This window comes from Taeniopygia guttata, chromosome 21 (genome assembly GCF_048771995.1).
Source record: "Taeniopygia guttata chromosome 21, bTaeGut7.mat, whole genome shotgun sequence".
Lineage (NCBI taxonomy): Eukaryota > Metazoa > Chordata > Aves > Passeriformes > Estrildidae > Taeniopygia > Taeniopygia guttata.
The window spans coordinates 7,611,593-7,633,980 of NC_133046.1; the positions used below are offsets into that span (position 1 = coordinate 7,611,593).

The 22,388-nt window shown below is 50.4% G+C and overlaps 1 protein-coding gene across 1 annotated transcript; it reads left to right on the forward strand.

The window, feature by feature from the left end:
* Positions 1–692: 692 nt before the first annotated feature.
* On the forward strand, positions 693–20,520 carry WNT4 (Wnt family member 4). Its single transcript, XM_030289233.4, has 5 exons — positions 693–1,090; positions 12,130–12,365; positions 14,392–14,523; positions 14,892–15,034; positions 15,255–20,520. Exons 1-5 carry the CDS (start codon positions 708–710, stop codon positions 15,720–15,722), a joined length of 1,362 nt encoding a protein of 453 aa, XP_030145093.2. The 5' UTR covers positions 693–707; the 3' UTR covers positions 15,723–20,520.
* Positions 20,521–22,388: the final 1,868 nt, after the last annotated feature.

A 22,388-nucleotide genomic window follows, 5' to 3' on the forward strand; every position in this document is an offset into this window, starting at 1 on the left:
GTGCCCAAATGGATAGATAGAGGCATGGTGGATGGAGCAGAGATAGGGATCACCACCACATCTCCTGGCCTCAGGGTGGTTAAGCCAGTGTGAGGAACTATTTGGATTTCCCAAGAGTTGACTTTTCAAGAGGTGAATTTAAGCCTTGATATTTGTTCAAGCATCACCCTCCATCTGTGCATTCTAGAGCCTACCACCCTCTGCTGTGTCTGGCAGCTCTCCATGGGGCAGCCCTTACTGAGATGCCAAGAGGGTTTGCAAACTCATCCCTGTTCCATCTCCAAATGTTGTTTTCCTGATAGAACCCCCAGATAGATACCCCAGATAGAACCCACCCAGAACCATCTCCTTAGTTGCAAATTTCCAAATGCACTTTGGTATTTACAGCGAATCCTCAGAAATTGGAATCTCGGAAATCACTCCAAGTCAATGGGGTGCTTATTGAAGAAGGCAGCCTGGGCGATGCATTCCAGGCAGCACCAGGACATCTCAGGGCTCAGCTTCTTCACAGCCACCAATAAATTACCCCAAAACATCAAATGCGGAAATCCCCGCCCTTACCCTCTGTGAAGGTCCCCCGTCTCTCCCCGCGCCCAGAGAACCCACCCAGAGCTGCAGCAGCAACGTGGGGGACGCTGGCGGATTCCCCTCTGCCCTCCACGTCGCTGGAGAAACTCCCAACGCCCTCCCTGCCGTCGGAGCCCCCGATGCCCTCCCCGCCGCTGGCCCGCCCCGGGGGTGTCCTCGCAGTGAGTCCCGCCCAGGGAGCGGCGGAGTCGGGGCGGCCTCCGGGGCTGCCTCCGCCCCCGGCCCGCCTCCGGCCCCGCCGCTCCATCCCGGGACGGGCCGGCCGCGCTGACAGTCGGGCTGAGCGGCCGCCGCGGGAGCATCAGCCGGGCAGCGCCCGCCGCTCCTGCCCGCGCCCACCTGCGGCGGCGGCTGCCCTGGGCGCGGGGCGGCGGGGGCGCTGCCGCCGCCGGCTCCGCGCAGTCCCACCCCGCCCGCCCTCCAGGATGAGCCCGGAGTATTTTCTGCGCTCCTTGCTGCTCATCATTCTCGCCACCTTCTCGGCCAACGCCAGCAACTGGCTGTGAGTAGCCGCGGGACGAGAGGGGGAATACGGACACGCCGCAACTTGTTGGTAGCGCCGGGGACGCAGAGCAGGTGCCGCGGGATTGGGCAGTACCGGGCGCGACCCCCTGCGCGATGCTAGTCGGTCCCCGGCGGGGCATAGGGCGCCCGTCGCCATCGCGTCGGTCCCCTGTCCCCGCTGACCCTTGCCGCCGTGACGGTGGGGTTGCAGCCCTCATCCGCAGGCAGGTGGGCGGCAGGGGATGCCGATTCCCCCCAGCCGCTCAGTGGCGGTGTGTTATCGTGGCTGATGTCAATGGGGCTTGTTATCCAGCCCCTGTCCCACTTTTTGTCCTTAAGTTATGAATCCGGATCACACCGGGATCACGGGTGGAGGTCGGGGCATCGTGTCGGAGTGGGGCCTGGGTGTTGGCGAGATGCCACGCGAGGGCCAGCGGACTAGGGGAGAATTTGGCAGAGCACGGGCGGCCAGACGTGCTGGACGCGGGGATCTGCAGTGAGCAGGGCTGCCCACGCCTCGGCCCTCAATTCCCGGTAGGAGGACGGGTGTCGGGGGGCTGTTGCACGCCGCAGAGGAGCCCGATGACATCGGGAACCCGCTGAACAAACACTGAAATAATGTGTAAGGTAAACAGGGGCGGAAATCGTTCTGGAAAATTCCTACGTATTTGCCAAGGCGGTGGGACTACTTTCTGAAGAGGACACCCCCCCTTCCCCCTTACCGGGTCAGAGGGGATGGAGCATGACAGCACTGTCCTACCTAACTTTGAACGAAGGCGTCGTTTCTTCCTAATAAATCTGCTTTGGTGGGAGATGGTGCTTTCCCTGCTGCCCGTGTTGCAGCCTCACGGGAACTAATTAGTTCCCGTGCACGCACCCAGCAGACCCACTCTCCGGCTAGGAGCGTGGGCTGCCTCCATCTCCCCTTCATAGACTTCGCTCGGCAGGGGCAAGTACACCACACAGGATGAGGAGTTCCCGGGGTTGTCAGCATGAAAGATCCTGAGTGTCGTGTATCCTAACACAGGTGCTCAGGTGGGCACACATCCCCTGAGCAAGGAGTCCTCTCTGCATCCAGATACCGCTCCTGCCTTTGCACTTTGACTCGCTGGAGGCTGTGGGATGTGGGTGGTTTTTGGAGGATGCTCCCCAATGCCTGGGGAAAGTGCCAGGTTAGCGGCACTCTCCGAGTGTCCTGCCTGTGGGAAAAGGTGGCTGCCTGGTATGCGTTAGTACTTAGTCCTTCTCCCCTCCTTCTTTGCCAGATGGAGCGACTTGCATGCCACACGTCTCTAGCAACTAGTGGGTGGATCATAGCAGCTATCAAGGTGGTCTTTAAAGCTGTCATGCTTCTGGTGAAGGTATATTGGGAACTGTGGGAGTGTTTTTCCTGCAGGAAGAAAGTCCTGCTGAGGTAGCTCTGTGAGATGATGGTAGATCTCTGGAGAGGAGCAGCTTCGGCTGCCCTGGGACGGGCATGGCGGAAAGTGGGGATTTCATGAGTGAGGTCAGCAAGCTGCCCCGCACGGATGTGCAGAGGTGGGACTCCCCTCGGTCCCCGGCGCCGCACGCAGCTGGAATAGGATTTGGGAGCGAGGCGGAGTGGTGATTCGCCGCACTAGTCAGGGAGGGCTGTGTGCAGCCGTCCGTGCTGGCAGAGCAAGGGTGGGCGCGGGGGGCTCGGCAGCAAAGAGCGGAGGGCTCATTCCTGCCAACAGGGGAGGAAAAGCAGATACATTTCAGTGCGTTTCAAAGGAAGGGGGTTAGCTTTTTTTGATGTTGCAAATGTATAATGACAAAAGAATCGTCGTCGTCCCCCCCTTCCCGCCCCGCCCCAGTGCTTTTTATTCTTTGCCTTTAGGATTAAGACAATTCCCATTGTTTATCTTCTCACATCCGAAACAAAGGCTGCCGGAGGCAATAAACAGTTAGAAGGATCTCAGGAATTATCAGATATTCGAGGAATGAGTGTGCCTTGTATGTCTTCACATGTGTGGGCTCGGCATGCTTGGTGTTATCCCAGGACGCTGCCAGCTTGTGCCCGGGATGGATCCAGCCTCACCAGGCACATAGTTCTGCGCAGAGGTGTGTGCATGGAACAGCAGCGTGTGGTGAAGTTTGCTTTTCCAGAAACCTGCTGGATTAGAGATTAAGTTCTCTTCCCCTAAAGCTCTAAAGCTTCTTTCGACCTGTACAGACTCGCATCCCCCAGTACTTTGGAGATACGCTGCTTGCAATGCTTGAGCTAAGGGCTTCTTTGAGCCTGGTTTTGTGGGGAAAGTGCTCATTTTGGCAATGAGCTGCCCCATCCAGTATAAAAAGGAGATGATGTAGGGATCTCTCAAAGAGATCACTCTGCTACAGTGGCCGTTGAGCTGGAAGGGATTTCCCAAATCTTTTCATTAAACAAACCAACCTACTTTCTCCCTGGTTAGGAAGCAAACCTCAGGTGTTTTTTTCTCAGTGTTTTGAGTTTGGGGAGTTGCTGCTTGCCTTGTTGCCTATCTAGAAAGCCTCTGATCTCCAAATCTGAAGAGATGCTCTCTTCCCACTTCTGAAAGCCTCAGGCTTAATCTTCCTTCTGCCTTTGGAGGCTCTGATTTGCCTCCTGCCTCTTCAGGCAGAGGTTTGTAAATTAAATAAAGGGCTGTAGATATAGCCTTTTACATCTTGTTGGCTGTGCACAGAAAGGTCCCTCTGGCTTCTGCTTTATCTCTGAAGGAGTCCAGGGCCATGCTTTTTACAGGGGAAGCAGATGAGTTACTTTTGAAAATGACTTGCACTTTGTACGCTCTTGAAACCCGCATGTGCAGTGATGTGGTTGAATTTGGAAGCAAGCCCTCTTCTGCTCCAAACTCATCCTGATGCTGAGAGTGTTTCATTGACACTTCTAGCCAAACAAGCATCATTCCACAGCTGGCACAGGAGTGCCAGACTTTGGTTTCAGTCCAGTTGTTTAGTTAGTTAGTTATTAATTTATTTACTTGTTTTGGAGAGAAGGAAGTCCATGTGAAAAAAATGAACTATAAAATGTGCAAAGTGGGTTATGGATGTAAGCATCCACTAAATGCATGAGGCACTGGGGCCCACAGCCTTGCTCTCTAGCTGTTCAGAGGGTTTGAATGATGAGAACAGAAACAGGAAACATCAGATACAACAGGGTAGGGTCCTTTAGGGGTGAAACCCCTGGTTATCAAACTATCTGGGAATCATTACAGCCTCTCTCGATTTTCTTGCAGCTAAAACTGGCTCTGGAGGAAGCTCTCCATATGGACATGCTTGGTCTGAGATGTGGTCATGCTGTTTTAAGAGAAGGGTGTACCACCAGCAGCTCTGTCTACCCATTCTTTACAGGGATTTAAAATTTCCATATGGGCTTGGAACTTGGCTTAAAGGGTCAGGAGCACAGATGGGCTTTTAAAACCTTAAAAAAAAAAAAAAGTTTAATATGAGTGCTATGGGAAAGCTTGAAGGTCATAACAAGCCTGGCTAAGCAGCTGCTCTCTAACCAGTCTCAAAGGCTGGTGAGGAAGGGATAAAAGGAGTTTGGATTTCCCTGGCGTCCTTTCATCTGAACATTACAAGGTGCTTCCATACAGAGGGCCCAATTCTCTGTGCCCATCTCTGCCAGCTTAGGAGTGGGGATGTTGCAAGAGCAGCCGAAAGGCTCATTTTGTTTGGGTCATTATGCAGTGCAGAGGATTTGAGAGGAAGCATGCCTGGGTCCTGCATTTGCATCCTTCTGGTTTTAAACCAAGCTTTATTTGTTTCAGGCCAGTCTCCATAGCTTTGATAGTGGGGAGAGATCACTTCACCTGGAGCCTGGCATAGTTTAATTTTGTACAACATTCTCTGCATTGTCGTTGCAATGCTCCATCTTCCACCTGGTGAGGAACCAATCCAGCATTTTCCCTTCAGATGCCATGCTGCCGTGGCACAGATTTGGCAGATGCTGTTAGCTCTGACACAGAGCTGTTCTTGCCAAGCTCCATTCCCTTCTCCACGCTCCTGGTTTTTGCTGTGAGGACAGTGTCAGGAAGTTTCCCTGGTCACATCTATCTGGTCCCAGCAGCTGGGGTGGTGGGTTGCACCATTTGGGTTTGATGAGAAATTTCCTTACTTCAAGGGGTGCTGTGGGTTGGATGAATGGCTTTCCACTTCTGGGATGCTCAGGGCTCCTTTGCATTGCTCTGGGGATCCTGTCAGATCCACAAGGTTGGTGTATGAACCAATGGAACCTATTCCCAAGGCTATGAGGTGGGAAATTGAAACTGCTGGAAATATATATTTTATTTATTTGTAGGTCTTGCCACTTCTGACAATATCAGCTAATTTTAGCTCAGTGATGAAAATGGATTGGTTATGGGTTGCACCCTGCAGGTTGCACCTAGTGGTCATAGCACTGGACTTCCAAACAAGTTTGGCTTGTCTCTGAGCAATGGTCCTGCCTGGCAGACACCCTTCAGAGCTGCATTTGCAAGGGTGTAGGAGGGCCTCATGTTCTCTAACTCCTCAGTGGTGATGGGCATTTCTTTCCTTTCCTAAGAAAGCCCCAAGTAAAATTACACCCCTGTCTTTCATAGCAGAACCTAACTCTAGGGAGGATGGACAGGAGGGAGATAAAACCACTCTGCATATCAGGCTGTGAAGAACTGGATAAGCTCCAAATATGAGCAACAGCAAGAGGCAGGTTTCTCTTTTGCAATGGCTTGATGTGACTCCATGAATCAAAACTGGACTTTTGCACTGAAGTAAAAAAGTGTTTATGTTACTCTGCTGAGAGCTACTGTCTGCTTGATTAACTCATCCCTGTAGATGTAGAGAAATGCATTACAGTCACTTTCTTAAAATGATGAAATTGCTGAGCAATCCTGGAGGTTAACAGTTTCTAGGAGATTCTTCTGTATTTCCTTACAAGTGCAATGACAATAATTGGTGATTTTTTCTTAAAGCTTGAAAAGTTGCAGTCATCCAAGGCTGCTTGAATGGTAGACTCTGCTCTGCATATTCAGTGCAGGTAACCTCTGCCTTGCCTACCCAGGGATGTCTGTCCCCGACACCTGTGAGTGACCCCTAGCAGCATCCCTCAGGCTCTCTTGGAGATGCTGCTATGGGCTGTTGCACTTCACAGCCAGGAAGCTGCCTTGCAGGATCTGGCTGGCTCAGCAGAACTGGAGCCAGTGTTGTGCTTTCATGAAATTGCTTGGGGAAAAGTAATTGAGTCTCTTGGCCAATGGAGAGCGGCCTGGGGTCTGTTGAAAGTTGGGTGAGATCAAACTAATCCTGTAGAAGGCTTTTTTTTTTTTTTTTTGCCACGTATTTGCAAATTCTGATCAAAACTTAAAACTCATCAGATTTTCTGCAATAAGGTCTTGCCTGAAGCACTGCAGGAGTTGGCCTGGACTTGCGTCCCCTTGCAACAAAGCCTAGGTGTTGTACCTGAATCCAGGAGTAGCTTCTATTGTCTTCTAAAGGAAGTAAAGGAAATTTCCTACACATTTAAAGCAGATTTCCAAAACAGATGCTGTTCAGGCTCTTCCCAGCTTCCATCCTGCTCTCCCCCATTAAAAAGTGGAGATTTTGCCCCTGCATGCTCAGAAAGCCAAAAGCAGTACTGGCTCAGGACCAGCAGCTGGCCATCTCGCTGTCCCCGAAGACTTGTGATGGGGGAGGTAAGCCACCACCAGTGGCTGGGGCATGGTTTTTGCTGGGTGTACATGGTGTTAGATGCAGGGTCCAAGGGATAGGGGACAGGATTGGAAGTGTAGGCTCACCCTTGAGCTGAGGGATGGAGGTATAGGCATAGCACTGCCTCCTCCTGGGTGACTGTCTCGGCAGCTATTAATTGGAAATGAAGAGTAGGTGTGAAAAGCAGGTTTAAGCCAAGAGATGGTGCCCTAGCTGTGACAGGAAGGACTGAGGCAGACAGCTGTATTTCTTCCAAGAAAGAGACCAGACAGGTTCTCAGGTGATGACTTGTAAATCATAGTTTACACTTAGAAAAATGGAATGTCTAATCCCAGGAGAGTGATGCCTGGTCCCTGGGAGGGCCAAGTCTGGACAGTAACTGGACAAGGGCAACCTTGCAGATCTCCCGCAAATCCTGACAGGAATATGCCCAAGCTGGCAGGCTTGAGGAACCATGGATGTGGTGGGTCCTACTAGCCTGGAGCTGTTGAAAGAAGGAGACTGGAACTAAGCCCAGTGTAGGACACCATGAGAAATCGTGGGGGCCGTATGGCCTGCATGGAGCATCATCTAGCCTGCCAGACTGAGACATCTTTCCCTGGCTTCACTCACCCTGCTTGGTAGGAGAAAGCAACAAGGCAAAGATAAAACACTTCTCCATACCTGCAGGATGGTTTCTTGTAAGGAGCCATAACACTAGTCAGTACCTCTCCCTGCCTGGATATATCTATGGAGACAGATAGATGCATGCAGGAATGCATGGGGTTTTTCCATGGATTTTTCACATTGTAAACAAGCCTTTAGTTCTTCCCCAGAAGAAAGTTGCCTGCATGAGCTGTCTCAATCCTTAGGACAATCCCGAGTGCTGACTGCTGACTGTCCCTGCACCCTCAGGAGACACAGAGATTGCTTACTGACCCCTCCACAAGCAGGGGGATGTTTGCTGCCTCTCAGACAGGAGCAGAGCTGTATCATCTTTACAGTTCAAGGCTTGGACAAGCCTTTTGTGGCCTTGGCCACTCAACCTTGTGGGGAGGTTGAGTATTTGCTGAGCAGGGTGAAGCTTCTGAGCCTGATTTGAGAACATCTATTAACTGGTTTATCAGGGATAGCACTGGCTTGGGTCTGAAAGTTATTATCTTCAGGAAAATATTCCCAAAATGAGACAATACCAAGAGTTCACACTTGAAACTCATTTGTTTGAAAAAACAGAAACACCACAGATCTCTGCTTTCCCCAAGGTATCTTCTCTGATCCACCTCAATTGAATATTTGTGAATGACTGAAATTTTCACACCTTTCCATGGCAGAGAATTTTCTCCCCCCTCCTCCTGGCCCTATCTGCCAGATGCTATGGCTCTTTCAATGTCTCTTTGTCATTTCACCAATTATTCTTCCTCATGAAAGTATTATAATAATTTTTATTTAAGCACAGCTTTCTGACATCCCCCACCTTTCCAAAGCTCCCTGGATTTGAGATTTACTTACTTGCCACCTTGCAGAGTGCATCAGCTGCAGCTGCTTAAATTATTTGGCTTCAATCCTGATCTCAGTACTTCAGATTGGAAAAAAGGAAGGGCTTTTGGTCAGTTTTCTCCTAAATCAATGACTCTTAAGAGGGAGTCTGTTGTGCAAGTGACTTGCCTGGATTTAAAGGCAGGAGAAAAGAAATACACAAGGCCATGGTGAAGCAAGAAGACAGAACTTAAAAACATTATGTGGGCAGCAGCATTCATCTTGAAACATTTTTTTGCCCAGTCTTGGAAAAGGAAGAAGATATGCCATTGTTTGGATTTGTTTTCCACAAACTGGGCTGCTTTGAGGCTGCATGTGAGATTTAAATTATAATCGAGAGCTCTGCATAGCAATCAAGATGTGATGTCATGATGGAGGATATGCATTGAGGCTTTGTAGAGGGCAGGAGCTGTTTGTTGCATTCCTCCTGCTACGCCTGTCTAGCTGTCTGTGCAGGTAGACAAAGGCTTTGCCTGCAGATTCCACCACTTCAGCCCAGGGAAACAAAGTTTGGAGCAAAGTTCTTGTTAACGACCAGACAAAGCGCTAGAGTCAGGTTTCCATGAGGACCGTGGGATGCTGCAGATGTGTTTGGTTCCTGACAGCTTTGGTGCTCCACAGCCCTGAGAAACGTGAGATGGAAGCACCTCTGAGTGCTGACAAGAGCAGAGCATGTTTCCCAGTTCCTACCTAACTCTTCATCTGTCCCAGAGAGAGGAAGGGGATGAGAAGTTCCTACCTGGTGCTCCTGAATGTGGTGTGATGAGATGCCATGTGAGAGCCTCAAAGATGAGGTCCTTCAGCAAAGGTCCTTCCTTAAAAACCTTGCCTCAACCTCTGGATCCTGAACCAGAGATCAGGATGGGAGCTTCCTCCCCCATTAAAAACCTTGTCTTTTGGAAAGCAGTGATGGTTCTCCTCGATGAGTAACAAATTAGTAGCATGATGAGGCCATAGCATTTTAGGCACAGTTACCTCCATCTCCACAGAGGGGCTGGCAAAAATAGGCTGAGGAGGGGTGATAGGACACAGGACCTGTCAAGGGGGAGAGAGGCCAGAGCACTGTTCTGGATAGTTTCATCTTATTTGTCTGCATTGCAAAACAAATTACCAGACGTGTTCTTGCAGAGCTGTACCTATCTTTGAAGCATCCTTGGCCTTTGTTTTATAATCCTAAATAGCATTAAATGTGAGTTGAGAAGGCACCTTATCAGGTGCATCTCCTTGGAAAAGCTTGAAAGGCTTTTGTCACGCTTTCCTTTATGAGTGCTTTGAATTTATTACTCCACATTGCCCAGAGAATCTCAAGTAGGGAAATATATTAGAAAAGGAGATGATGCCCCATCCTGAGCAGAGCTGATAATAATATGGGTGCTACATCTGTGTCACAGAATTCTTCCACCAATGTGTCTGCACTCAAAAGAGGCACTGACTCATCTGTAGGACCAGTCTCACAGCTTTGAAGGAGCTGCTTGCCTGGCATGATAAATGCCAGGCAGAGGGGGAAGCCAAATCAGCACAAGGGGTTGGTACTGGAGATAGATTCTGATTTTCTTGGCTTCCAGGCTCAAAGCTGGTCAATAACTCACATTGTCTTGAGCTGAGTCTTCCCCATGCCCAAACTGGAATGATGGCTGGACCTGGGAGGAGACAGCTGTTACAGGCACTCTGCGTGTGCTCAGCATTCAACATCTTCAAAGCTCCCAGAGGTGGTTTGGTGCCTTCACCCCAGGTCAGCAAAGTGGAGCAAGATGGGAGAGCAGCAATTGTTGCACTAAATGTCTGGGACTGCACCGCAGGGTTGGGGACACCTATTGTGTGGTGTGGAGGCCAGCAGAAAGGTGACAGTCCTGAGTTTGGCCACAGTGGGTTTTTCAAGCCACCAGTGTGCATCAGGTCCTGTCTTCTGCAAACTGGGCTGTCCCCTTGGAGGAGCAGGAAGCCTTGGACAAAGATGATTTGCTGGTATAAAGGCTCTAACAGCACTTGGCTCTGAAACCCCAGCAGCCTCTCTTCCCGCTGTCAAAGCATTGCCTCAATGATCACACACAGGGAAAACTGAATACTTTTGACATCTCGCCATGCAGACTCCCCACGGACACCATGAGCCAAGATAGCTTTCTCCCTGGCTCCCATGCCACCCCCACCCCCCTCTCCATTTGTGAGCACGAAACCAAGCTGGTGAATAATTCTGCTGATCCACTGAAGAGAAAATCTTGTTCTCTGCTCCTGGAGCAGACTGGCAGGGTTAATGGGAGGAAGAGGCTGTGGTAACTTTTGTGGCTGAAGTCAGCAGATCTGGCTCCTGGGACACATGGGAACAGGCAGGGAGCAGGAGCCACTTTTGCACAGTCACTTCTTGGAGACAAGCAGGGCTTCAAAAGAAAAATCCTTTGCAGGATGTTGCAACTTGGGAGGAGGAGTTAAAAAAACACACAAACAAAAAAACCCACAAGTTCTGTAGGGCTGGGAAATGCAGAGCCAATTAATGAAGTTTCCAAAAAGCTCAGTACTTGCAGCTCTTGGTGCAGACAAGGTAGCAGTGTGAGACAATGCTGGCAATTCCCAAGGACGGTAAAGCTCAGTGTGGTTAATGGATGGGTGCAAGTGTGAGTTACACCTGTCCCATGCAGGGGACCCTCCATGTCCACAACATGTCAAGGCTCCACTATGGCAGTGTCATCTGAAGTGGCTACCTGCAGCCAGAGGAAGGAGGACATCTCATATACACACCTGCCAACACAGTCACTAATAGTTGTAGAGGATATTGGATTATCACATTGGATTATCCAGCTTCATTGGAAAATCTGACTGGGTCTATCTTAAGCTCCTTTTGTGTTCCAGAGGTTGGGGCAGGAGGATGGAACTGGGAAATGAGCAAGCATGGACACCATGCCCACAACACAAGAAGGGGTGGGAGGTTGAGTTACTAGGATGTGCAGCAGGGACCATCATGCCCACACATTGGACAAGGAAATGCTGAGAGTTTTTGAGATGCATGCTCTTCAAGGTGTTTGCTCCCTCATTCCCCTAATATTGACACCCAAGAGCAGCTCTGTGACTCACTGAGATGGCGCTATGGAAAGCAGAACACATGGTCGTCTCCACATATGGCCAGTCTTTTCCAAATCAGCAAAGACCTCATGGCCCTATTCATAAGCTGGGCTCTTGGAGGAGATGCCCAGCCTGTGCAGTTTTGCCCTGGCAGGCTCCTGATTCTGCTTCCCTGCTTCAAACCCTGCTTGAATCCCAAGTGACAAGAAACCTGGCAGCTCCCAGAGGCCATCCCTGCCTGCTGGGGTCTGGGGCAGCTAAAAGCAGCCTCCAGGAGGGAAGTGGTTTGGGGGGCAATGTTTGCTGGTTATGAGCACACAGCCACACTGTGGGAGCACTGTGGCAGATGGAGCTGGCAGCCAAGTGCCTGTCATGCTTGTTTTGGCTGACTTCGGAGACCTCTGGCTTTTTCTAGTAGCACTTGGATATGCCAATACTCAGGAGACCTGACCAGGCACTTTCAGACAGCGCTGAAAATATCTTCCTTACAGGCAACAGAGGCAAAGGGGAGCCAGCAGCGGGACTCCCCAAGAGACAGGAACTAGGCTGCAGAGGGATGGTTGTTTTGCTTGGGCTTGTTCTCTGTCAGCCAGAAATGCATCCTGTAGAGCCACTGCTGTGGTACATTTAAGGGTGACCCCAGATGGGCAGCAGGTCTCAGCTATGGAGGGGGTAAGAGGTTCAGGCTCCTTGCTTTCTGGAAGGCTGAACATGTATCTCAGCTGAATATGAGCTCCCCCAGCCCTTGCCTCCTAACCTGTTGTGCTGGTGTCATGGCAGGTACCTGGCAAAGCTGTCTTCAGTGGGGAGCATCTCCGAGGAAGAGACCTGCGAGAAGCTGAAGGGTTTGATCCAGCGCCAGGTGCAGATGTGCAAGAGGAACCTGGAGGTGATGGACTCGGTGCGACGTGGAGCCCAGCTGGCCATTGAAGAATGCCAGTACCAATTCCGCAACCGCCGCTGGAACTGCTCCACACTGGACACCTTGCCTGTCTTTGGCAAGGTGGTGACACAAGGTGAGCTGGAAGAACATGTGTCTGGGGTGATGCTGCTGGGAGAATGGCTATAAAAGCAGTCTTGTGGGCTGCAGGTGGGATTTTGCCTGCTTGCCCCTGAACTGGTGGCTGGAGAGGGTCAGGAATAGCCCATCTAGTGTTGGATCTTGGGGTGGATGGGTCCCTGTGCACTTCAGTGGGGCTCTATTCAGTATGTTTGGTACAGCGTATTCAGACTCCTGCTGCTCCTCAGCTCTCCTGAACCTTTTCCACACCCATTGACAAGGACATGCCAAGTTTGAACAAAGGTCCTAAAGTCACCCTGGTCTCATCTCTTCCCCACCAAACCCAGGAGCTCCACTCCATAAAGTCATGGGTGCATTTACTCAGTCTCTTTCTGGGCAGTGCTGAAGCAGTGGTTGCTGCCAGGCTGGCACATGGCCACTCTTGAGCAAAGCATCAATGGGGGCACCATCAAGAGGATGGCTCGGTGCCACTTGGCATGGGAAGAATATGTGGCAACATCATCCCCCGCCACCAGCCTTCAGGGCTGGATATGGCTAGGGCAGCCCTCAGCCCCTCTGATCCCAGCTGCACCCTGATTTCCCAGAAGCACAGGACTGTAATCAAACCAGAGAACTGGAGTGAGAATACAGAGGGGAAAGCCCCTCTGCAACCTCTTAAGATCACTGAAGCATCCCTTGCCTCCCTTCAGGTGCTATCTCTGAGGCCCTATCTCACCTCCCATCCCAGGATCCCTAGACCAAAGCATCCCCCTGGCTCCTTATTTGGCTTTCTTCCCCTCAATGCCGGGGTGAAGAGCTCTTCTTGTGAAGGTTCAGAGACTGGAAATACCAGAAATACCAGAAACTAAAAGTCGTCTCTTTTTAGGCAGCCACAGTACAAACCGGCCAACATGATCCTACTATTAACCTTGATTAACTTGGAGGCGGTTCAGTCCCACACTGGCTGGGTCCTCCCCAGCCACTGCCAGCTGAGCCACCAAAGTCTGGGATGCGACCACCAAAGTAGCTGCCCTCTCTCTGACCAGCAAGCTGAGTGATGCCTGCTCACAAGCCATTGCCCCTCTGTACCAAACATGGGACCACCCCAAATACCAGCCCTCCTTGCTCAAAAATGGAGGGTTTGTGCCCTCAACCAGCCTTGGAGGATAGTGGGGATTGTGTGTTGCTAAAGCTAATCCCTGCCCTGCTACTCTGTGTTCATGCCCAAGGATGCGCCCAACTTCCAAAACAAGTTTTTCTCAACTATATGGCACCACATAGGTAGACACAAAAGCTGGGACTGCACTGCACCCTGGACACCGCTGGGGTTGTGTGAGGTGCTTTGGGAGCAGAACAGGGTTTTGCAGGGTAGTTCAGAAGACATTGCGAACTACACAACCCTGTGAAGGAGGATAGCAAGGATCTGCAGCTCCAGGGAATGTTCCTGGATGTGGAAAACAGCTATTTTGGATGCAGGACAGATCTCATGGAAGAGCTACCCTGCAAGCACAAGGCAAGACAGTCTTCCATATAAGCTCTGGAGAGCTCTGCCCACATTGGCAGTGCAGCCTCTGTCTCTCCTACTGCCAGGTTTTATCATTCATGCATCATTTATGTTTTTAATGTTGTGGAGCAGTTGCCAGCTTCTTCACTATTGCACGAATGGGCCTTCACTTCTGCAAAACATCTCCCAGCACCCAGGGGTCTCTGATGAGTCAGGTCCAGGCTTGGCACTAAGCAACAGCATCCCTGGGGATGGGGACAATGAGGGTCCTGCACGTGCTGCCTCTATCTTAGGAGGAAGTGACAGAGCAAAGGATTTAGCCTGATAGCTCTGTATAGCATGTTTGCCAAGGGCTGTCTTTCAGGCCATTTTTTTTAGGGGAGTTTATATGCTACACCAGAGTTAAGAGGGGAGAGGAGAAGAAACCCATGTGGCAGTCTACCTGCTTTGGCCAGCAGGCTGAATTGCCTCCAGCATTCCCGCTCGTGTTGCCTCAGACTTTCTGCCACCTTTCCTACCATGGTTTGTGCCATTCCAGGGACACGAGAGGCAGCGTTCGTCTATGCCATCTCTTCAGCAGGAGTGGCCTTCGCCGTGACCCGTGCCTGCAGCAGTGGCGAGCTGGACAAGTGTGGATGTGACCGCACAGTGCAAGGGGGCAGCCCACAGGGTGAGTGTCTGAACGGGGAGCAGCTGCAGCTGCAGGGGGACGCAAAGTAGCCAAAATACCTGCAATTCAAACTCACTCTCTGGAGCCATCCAGTAAAGAGGAAAAAGCTTAAAAAGACCAAAATGCTGGTTAGTCCATGTGACTGCCTTAAAAGACACCTGGGTGCATCACCCACTGGACTGAAAACATTTTGTCCATGTGTTCCCCAGGGCCACACTCCCTAGATTCCCCTGTTCCCATGTGGTGCAGACTAGTAGGTAGCAAGACAGAGAAGAGGGCAGGGCAGCTGGATTTTAGGAAGAGCAGGGCTGGAGAGTGCAAGCACTACATGGTGGCAGTACCTGTCTCATCTGTGCTCTCTGCCTCAGGCTTCCAGTGGTCGGGCTGCTCCGATAACATCGCCTATGGTGTGGCCTTCTCGCAGTCCTTCGTCGACATCCGTGAGAGGAGCAAAGGGGCCTCTTCCAACAGAGCATTAATGAACCTCCACAACAACGAGGCAGGGAGAAAGGTAATAGCAAGGAGAAAAAAACCTAGGCAGTTGGCACCGCTCTGCAGCATCGCAGCCAGGCTCTGCAGCCACAGCTTGAGCCATCTGGGCTTCTTTTAATCCCATACCCACCCAGCAGCATTTTCTGCACAGCCCTCCCAAGCCCTATCCGTTGCACCCTTCCTGCTATGTCCATCCCGCACTGATTATCCCATCTTGTTCCTTGTGTCTGTTCCCCCAGGCGATCCTGAACAACATGCGGGTGGAATGTAAGTGTCATGGTGTGTCAGGCTCATGTGAGTTCAAGACGTGCTGGAAAGCCATGCCCCCCTTCCGCAAAGTGGGCAATATCCTGAAGGAGAAATTTGACGGTGCCACAGAGGTCGAACAGAGCGAGATCGGATCCACCAAAGTGCTGGTACCCAAAAACTCCCAGTTCAAGCCACACACAGATGAGGACCTTGTCTACCTAGACTCCAGTCCTGACTTCTGTGACCACGACCTCAAGAATGGGGTCCTGGGCACCAGTGGGCGGCAGTGCAACAAGACCTCCAAGGCCATTGATGGCTGCGAGCTGATGTGTTGTGGTCGTGGTTTTCACACGGACGAAGTGGAGGTTGTGGAAAGGTGCAGCTGCAAATTCCACTGGTGCTGCTCCGTCAAGTGCAAACCCTGCCATCGGGTGGTAGAGATCCACACATGCCGGTGATGCACGGGGCAGGGCACCCACTTGTATCTTCTTTAACCCACACTGCTTCTTCCTTGCCCCACAGCCAGGACTGAGGAAGTGACCCAGATGCTGCAGGGAGAGCACAGCTCTTTACAGAGACAGAACCAGAGAGAAAAACAGATTTAAAAGAAAAAAATATTTAAAGTTTAAGAAAACTGATCATTGTTGCCTTTTTTTATTTTATTTTGTCTGCTTTGCTGTATGTATTGCTGAAGCCAGAGCCCCTTGGTGTCCTGTGCCAGCATAAACATTTGCTCTCTGGCTGTCCGGGAACCTGTGTGATGCCAGCTCTGATCGGATGGGCTCCTGCTGCTTTTGGAATGCTGCAGACAAGTGTTTAAGGCAAGGGTAGTACAGCATTTGAAATCTTGTATTATAGTTATTCTGGTTTGTTTAAAGGCACGTGCTGAGCATCCTGAAGAGCCGCTGGCCTGGCTAAGCCTCAGGAAGGGAAGGAGCACAGCCAGCCTATGCAGCCAGGTGCATTGCAAGGGACAGGCAGGTGGTGACAGGGTGGCACTGTCCTCCAAGAGTTAAGTTCCACATGGAGCCCAGCCTGGGTGATCAGTTCATGAGGGCAATGTGAGGCACTCGTGTACCTCCTTGTTGTAGCATGCTCGAAGGCCTTCTGGGAATGGATGGATTTTGGAGCAGCTCCAGGGACTGCTCTGATTTATAGAAGCTCTTCAGTGGCTGCCTAAGGCTATTGGAGAACACGATGGTCCCACCATGCTCCCTTTCCCCCATCTCTTCTCCAGTACTTGGTTCCACTGGAGACAGTGAAGGGCAGTGATACCTGCAATCCACTGACACTTAATGGAGCTGAGAGCGAACGGGAAAAAACCAAGTTGATTTCTTCTCCTCTGTCCCATAATTGCCCGCACCTCACAGGCATCCCACAACATCCCTCTTTCTCCTCCATGTGCCTGTTCTCCTCACTCAGGAAGACACTGGGGGACAGTCCCTATCCTGATGAATGCTGAGAAACGCAAAAGTATAAAGTGGAGCAACTGGGTGTGGAGGAATGCTGGTGCTCTGTCACTACTGCTGTATGACCCTTAGGAAGCCACAAGAGAAGGACTCAGCCAGAGGAATGCTGCCATGTGTGTGTCCTGGTCACAGAGACTTAGTGCAACAGGGCCTCAGCTGTCCTGTCCTGCTCCCTGGGACACTGCCATGAGGATAAGGTGCTGTCCTGCCTGCTCTGGCTTCCCTCTGCCTAGGACTGGGTTAGTGCAGAGTCCTTGCTGTTGGGCTGCAGTACGAAATAGTTGGAGAAATAAGCAGAGGGGCACTGTGAGGGAAGGTGGAAAGTGAACCAGTTCCTCTCTCCCTCATCCACTGGTCTATGAGTCAAGAAGTAAAAAGGAAACAGAGAAAAACCTCAAAATGACACCTCAAGCCAACAGGTGAGGCTCAGCATTGCTGAGCCCTCCTGTGTAGGAGGGAGCTCCCTGCATGGTCCAGGAAAGCCCAGAGCTGTGGCCATCGCCTTCCCAGCTGAAGGAGGGGGTCCCTGCAAAACCTGCAATATTCTTGCTCTTCCTTGAGAGGGAAAAGGTTGGGGGAATGCATGGGCATATGTGAAATCCCATCTGTGCCATAGCAGTGATGGGCTGGGGGAGAACCTGTGGCCACTGGAAGGTCTCCAAACACCATGTGCTGACAAATTACTTTAAGCAGTGCAGGGTGCGGGAGGTTTGTGTTAGGGCAAACCCCAGCACACCCAAGCTGCCTCTCTCTTGCCTGCTCAGCACCAGTTCCAATAAACCTCCAGTAAAATGTGCCAGATGGTGGTGAGGGACACCCTAGGTGAGTCGTGAGGTGGAGCTCCATGGGTTGATCCATTTCAGTGCAAACCAGAGATCTCACCAGAGCAAGGTTTGCCTCTCTCAGCTGGCCAAGTGTACAGCATTAAATCCCGGGGTGGGGGGAGGTTGCAGGGGGGCAGGTGGTGAAATCTAAGCTTTGCCTCCTGTAGTTCCATTTCATCAGCCACCCAAGGCTGCAAATCCTCAAAAACCTTAGAGACAGTTCTTCCCTCTTCCCTTTCCAGCTCATGCAGAGGAGGTCACAAATCTCAGGCCATTGGCCAAGTCTTCTGCACCTTGTCCATCTAGGATGAGGGCCAAAGCTGAACAAGAAAATTCAAATCAGCATGGAGATAATCTCTGTACCTGGGATTTTTTCAGGCTGCAATGAAAGCTAAGTCCTGCAAATGCCACCCAGGGTTAGTTTGGCTCTGCAGCACTCTGGTTCTTCTCATAACTGTAAGTTTGAACACCACAGGAGGGGTTTAGAAATGTGTTTTCATATTTATTTTGTCTATTAAATAGTAAGTTTGTGCTGAACAAGCCATGGGGTTTTCCTGTCCTGAAATCAGCTCCACTGGGCTGTGTAAAACCATAATGTGCTGCAGACACCTCATGGTTGCTGGTCTCCTCCAAAGAGTCTGGGAAGGGAGGTGCCCACATGGTGCCTCCTGACAATGCAAAGAGAACACTAAAGTTGTCCCTCCTCCAGTCTCTTCTCAGGAGATGCTGGTATTTGGATCACAGATGGCATCCCTCCTTTCCCATCAGTGCAAGTACAGCTTGCTTCTGCCTTAACCACTTGATACACCACTGGCTTAAAAGGCAACTTATTTTAGATCTCAGTAAGTCTGTGACTTCCTCCTGTGGAGAGGGCATCAATATCTATCTGCTTAGAACAGTGTTCCCCTGTCCTGCCCACAGCCAAGGAGCCACAGCTACCTTGCGTGCTGCTGGAAGCATCCTGCCAGCGGGCTCAAGGTGCATTTGAGCTGGGAGGGGACGAAAACTGCCCATAGATGCCAAGTCATGGATCTGCTGCCTTTTGCCTCCATCACTGTGATGCAGTTTGCTGGATTTGGAGCATATGCAGTGCCTGATACACAGGTATGCTCCAAGCTGCCCACAGTACATTTTGCTTGTCCCTTGTCCTTCCCCCAAGCCAGAAGCTGTATCCTTTCCACACTGTTCCCTATAGTCTGGAGCTTCTTGCTTCAGCAGGGGTTGCTGCTGGGTCCAGCTGTACACCCTGCCTCATCTTCTTTCTTTAGCTGTAGCTGTCCATTTGCATGCTCTCAAAGCTCACCTTTTCATAGGCTCATGGTAAAATCAGTGTCTTCTCTCCCTTTGGCCTCTGTGGTGTTAGGGCTTGAGGGATATCTTGTTAAGTTTAACTTGTTGCAGAAAGAGCATGGTAGGACGGGAGAAAATTATGCCTGAGCCTCCCAAAAACCCTCACGTGCAACAGCTTCTCTCTTCCCTTAGTGGATCACACTCCTTCAGCACTTCTTTTCCCCATTCCAGCTTCAGCCTCAGGTAAGGAATTGTCTCCAGTGAAAAAAAAAGATGTCTCACTCTTCTCCTGCAACAAGGTGTATGGAGACACTAGCTTCTCTGTGACCATAGACAGAGCAAGATATTTGTGTACTCCTTTTCCAATGCCCTCTGCCTACTCCACCTGTCCTTTGCATTACACACACATCAGACTACATCACACTATGCCTCTCCCCACCACTGCATCCTGCCACATGCTCGGCCCCATTCCAGCCCCACAGGCCCAGCACTAGGTCCTCATCCTCAGTCCCCAAACACCTTCTCCTTAGTAAGCTCATCCTTCCTCTGAGAACTCACAGGCTGACATCTCCACCCAGCCTCTCCCCCTCATAAACCTTCCTGGATGTCCCACTGCCAACTCGACATCATCATAGCAAAAATAGGACATCGCTTTCAAGTCCTCTCCACCCTGCTCTGAAGGGTAAATTCATTTTTTTTTTTTTCCCCATTCCCCAAATTCAAAACTTTACCATCATGATCTGCTTATTCTGTTTTCTTTGCCTTTTCTGCTAGAAAATCCACCTAGGTGTCAGGTACCTTTAGTCTCAGCTATTTCAAACTCTGGGCTTCACATTTCCCAACTCTCTATCCCAGATCCAGTCCAAGCCCGGCACAGCCAAACACATGTGCAGAGCTGGTATTTTTCTCCAGCTGTTTTGACCACATCACCCTCGTGCCCTTTATTAGGCAAGGACACTTCCATCACTCGCAACTATCTCATTCTCCCTCCCTGGGCATGTTCAGCCTCACCCACTGCTCCTTGCAAAGCAATTAAATCACTGTGGGTGACATTAATGATGCTGATGGAGCATAAGTTAGTACTCACATCCTTTCCCTCCCTCACACCATCAGTGAACATTACAGCAAATCCCTTTGCATATTCCTTCAGCAATGAGCACAGTAACTCTTCTGCATCTCCTTCTCTCCCTTTATCCACATGACTTTACCAGCTGGCTGTAGGGAAGCAAAGTGACGGAGACAGTAGGAAAGCATCTAGGACTACCAAAGAGATACTTCAAGGACAGAATGGTGTCTCACTGCATGGGCAGGTAAAGAAGAGGCTCAGTTCTCCTTAGAGTTGCCACACCACACATGTCATGCCACCTATAATTGGGCATGACAGGCGTCACATCAGTCTGGCACAGGAGAACCCACACTGGGGTGACCATCACTTCCACCTGTACTTGCTGAAGATGTCAGTGGTGCCTTGGCCATGCAGTGGGTCCTTCAGCAGCACTAGGCTGCAGCACAAGGCCATGCTGAAGGACAGACACCCAGTAGAAGCAGAGCCTTTACAGCAGCATGATACCATGACAACAGGAGGGCACCCAGCCAGCGCTCCTCAGAGAGGCCTCCTGACCCTGACTGCCAAAATCCTACTTTAATCACAGGAAAATAAATTGTGCAACCTACCTTGGACTGAATTGTAAGACTCTGTGGGAGGAGGGGAGAAGGGGGCAGGATCTGGGCTGAGGATCAGGCCCTGCATCACAGCATTTGGGCTGGACCACACTAACACCTGGAGCTCAAGCAGCATCTGCACCAGGCTCTGCCCTTCTCAGTGCTCACATATGTGCCCGGGGTGTTTCTGCAGCCACCAAGCCACCAAGCTCCTTACCACAGATCCAGAGATGCAGCTACATGCAAATCCCATCTTTGTGCCTGTGTTCAGTCCTCAGGAGCTATGATCTCTCCTAGGCTGGCTTCCAGACCTGGCAACACATTCCTTCTTGCATCCCAGATCTGACCATCAGTATTTTCTCAAGTGCATGTGCAAGGAGTGTTGCCTAGGTGAGCTCCATACCACTGTGGATCCCCAAACTGCTCTTGGCAGTGCCTCAACACTAGATATTTGGTCCAAAAGATCTAAATGATCCACCATGATCCTCTCCTTCCAGCTCTTCATCACCACAAATAAAAGCACAAATTGCAAGTCTTAATTAGAGTCATTTGCTCAGAAGTGCAAAAAAATAATCCACCCCAAACCCCTCAGTGGCTGTTGAGCCTACTCGTCCCTCTTGGCCCTGGTCTAGGACAGCTGTTGCATTATCACAGCTTTGCTCCCATAATTTACGTGGGCAGATACTGATGGGACCATGGGAAACTATTTTAAGCTAAAAGAGGTGAAATTAGATTGGGTGTAAGGAGGAAATTCTCTACCCAGAGGGTTGTGAGGCTATTACAGCAAAGCTTAATAAGAAGAGGTGGGAAAATGCAATAGCCTGTCTCTTCAGGTGTCTCAGCTTCCTGAGCTGGGAGTAGCCAAATGCAGTCCATGAGGAAGTCTCACCACCACCTCAAGCCCTTTCCAAAGGAAGACTATCAAGCAGGGTGGCAAAGCAGCCAACCAGCAGGTAGGTAATTTGTCTTCATTGGTGACTATTCTGTAATATAGGAACTGAAACTAGGATGGCTGGTCATCTCTTGCCTATCTTATCATCCCTAGGTACCCATAGGTGATCTCACAGAGCTATAGAAACTACTGCCAGAACAATGTACCTGCCATTTGCTCACCAAATCAGAGCATAATGGATTGACTTCTTCCCTACAGCATAATCTGAGAAACCATTAGCTTCTCCAGCTCCCATCCTTTGGTTTGCAAGATGATTTCATGTACATCATTGTTTTGCTGGTTAAGAAACAAGAGATGTGTGACCCCACAACATGCCAAGGAACTGTCAGAAAAATTGCTGTGGCCAGGAAAGAATGTAGGAACTAGAAGTGCTGCTGCATCTTCCCTCATATCTACAGCTTCCACCAAAGACACCCAAGAGAGCAGCACCTGACAGCATCAAATTTATAGCTTCAAAGTCTCCACTTTTCTGAAGGAGAGGAAGATGGTGTATAGAAGTGTACCAGCAAATAGCTCATGAACCCAAGAATTAGAACTTTCAAAAGGGAGTTTTCAGGCTGCTTCTGAAAAAATACAGTCCAGGCATCCTGTTTTACTGCAGAATTTCTTGTTAAGCTACTCTCCAGGAAGGAAGTTGTTGCAGAAAATTTAATGTAGCAGGGTTATAGAGGCCTTGGCTGTAAAACAAGATGTACAAGAATGACCAGAGAAATATAGAATATGTTCAGAACAGAGCAGAGGGTCTAGGCACTGTGGTTACTATGTAGCTTAATTTGAAATGTGAAAAACCATGGAGTTCTGGGGGAAAAATAAAAAGGAACATCAGTATTCATGTGATATCTCAGAATTACCGGGGTAACAGACCTTGCACAGACAACTTCCATGAGGCCAATACAAAGTGATGGTCTGCCTGCAGGCACTTTCAAG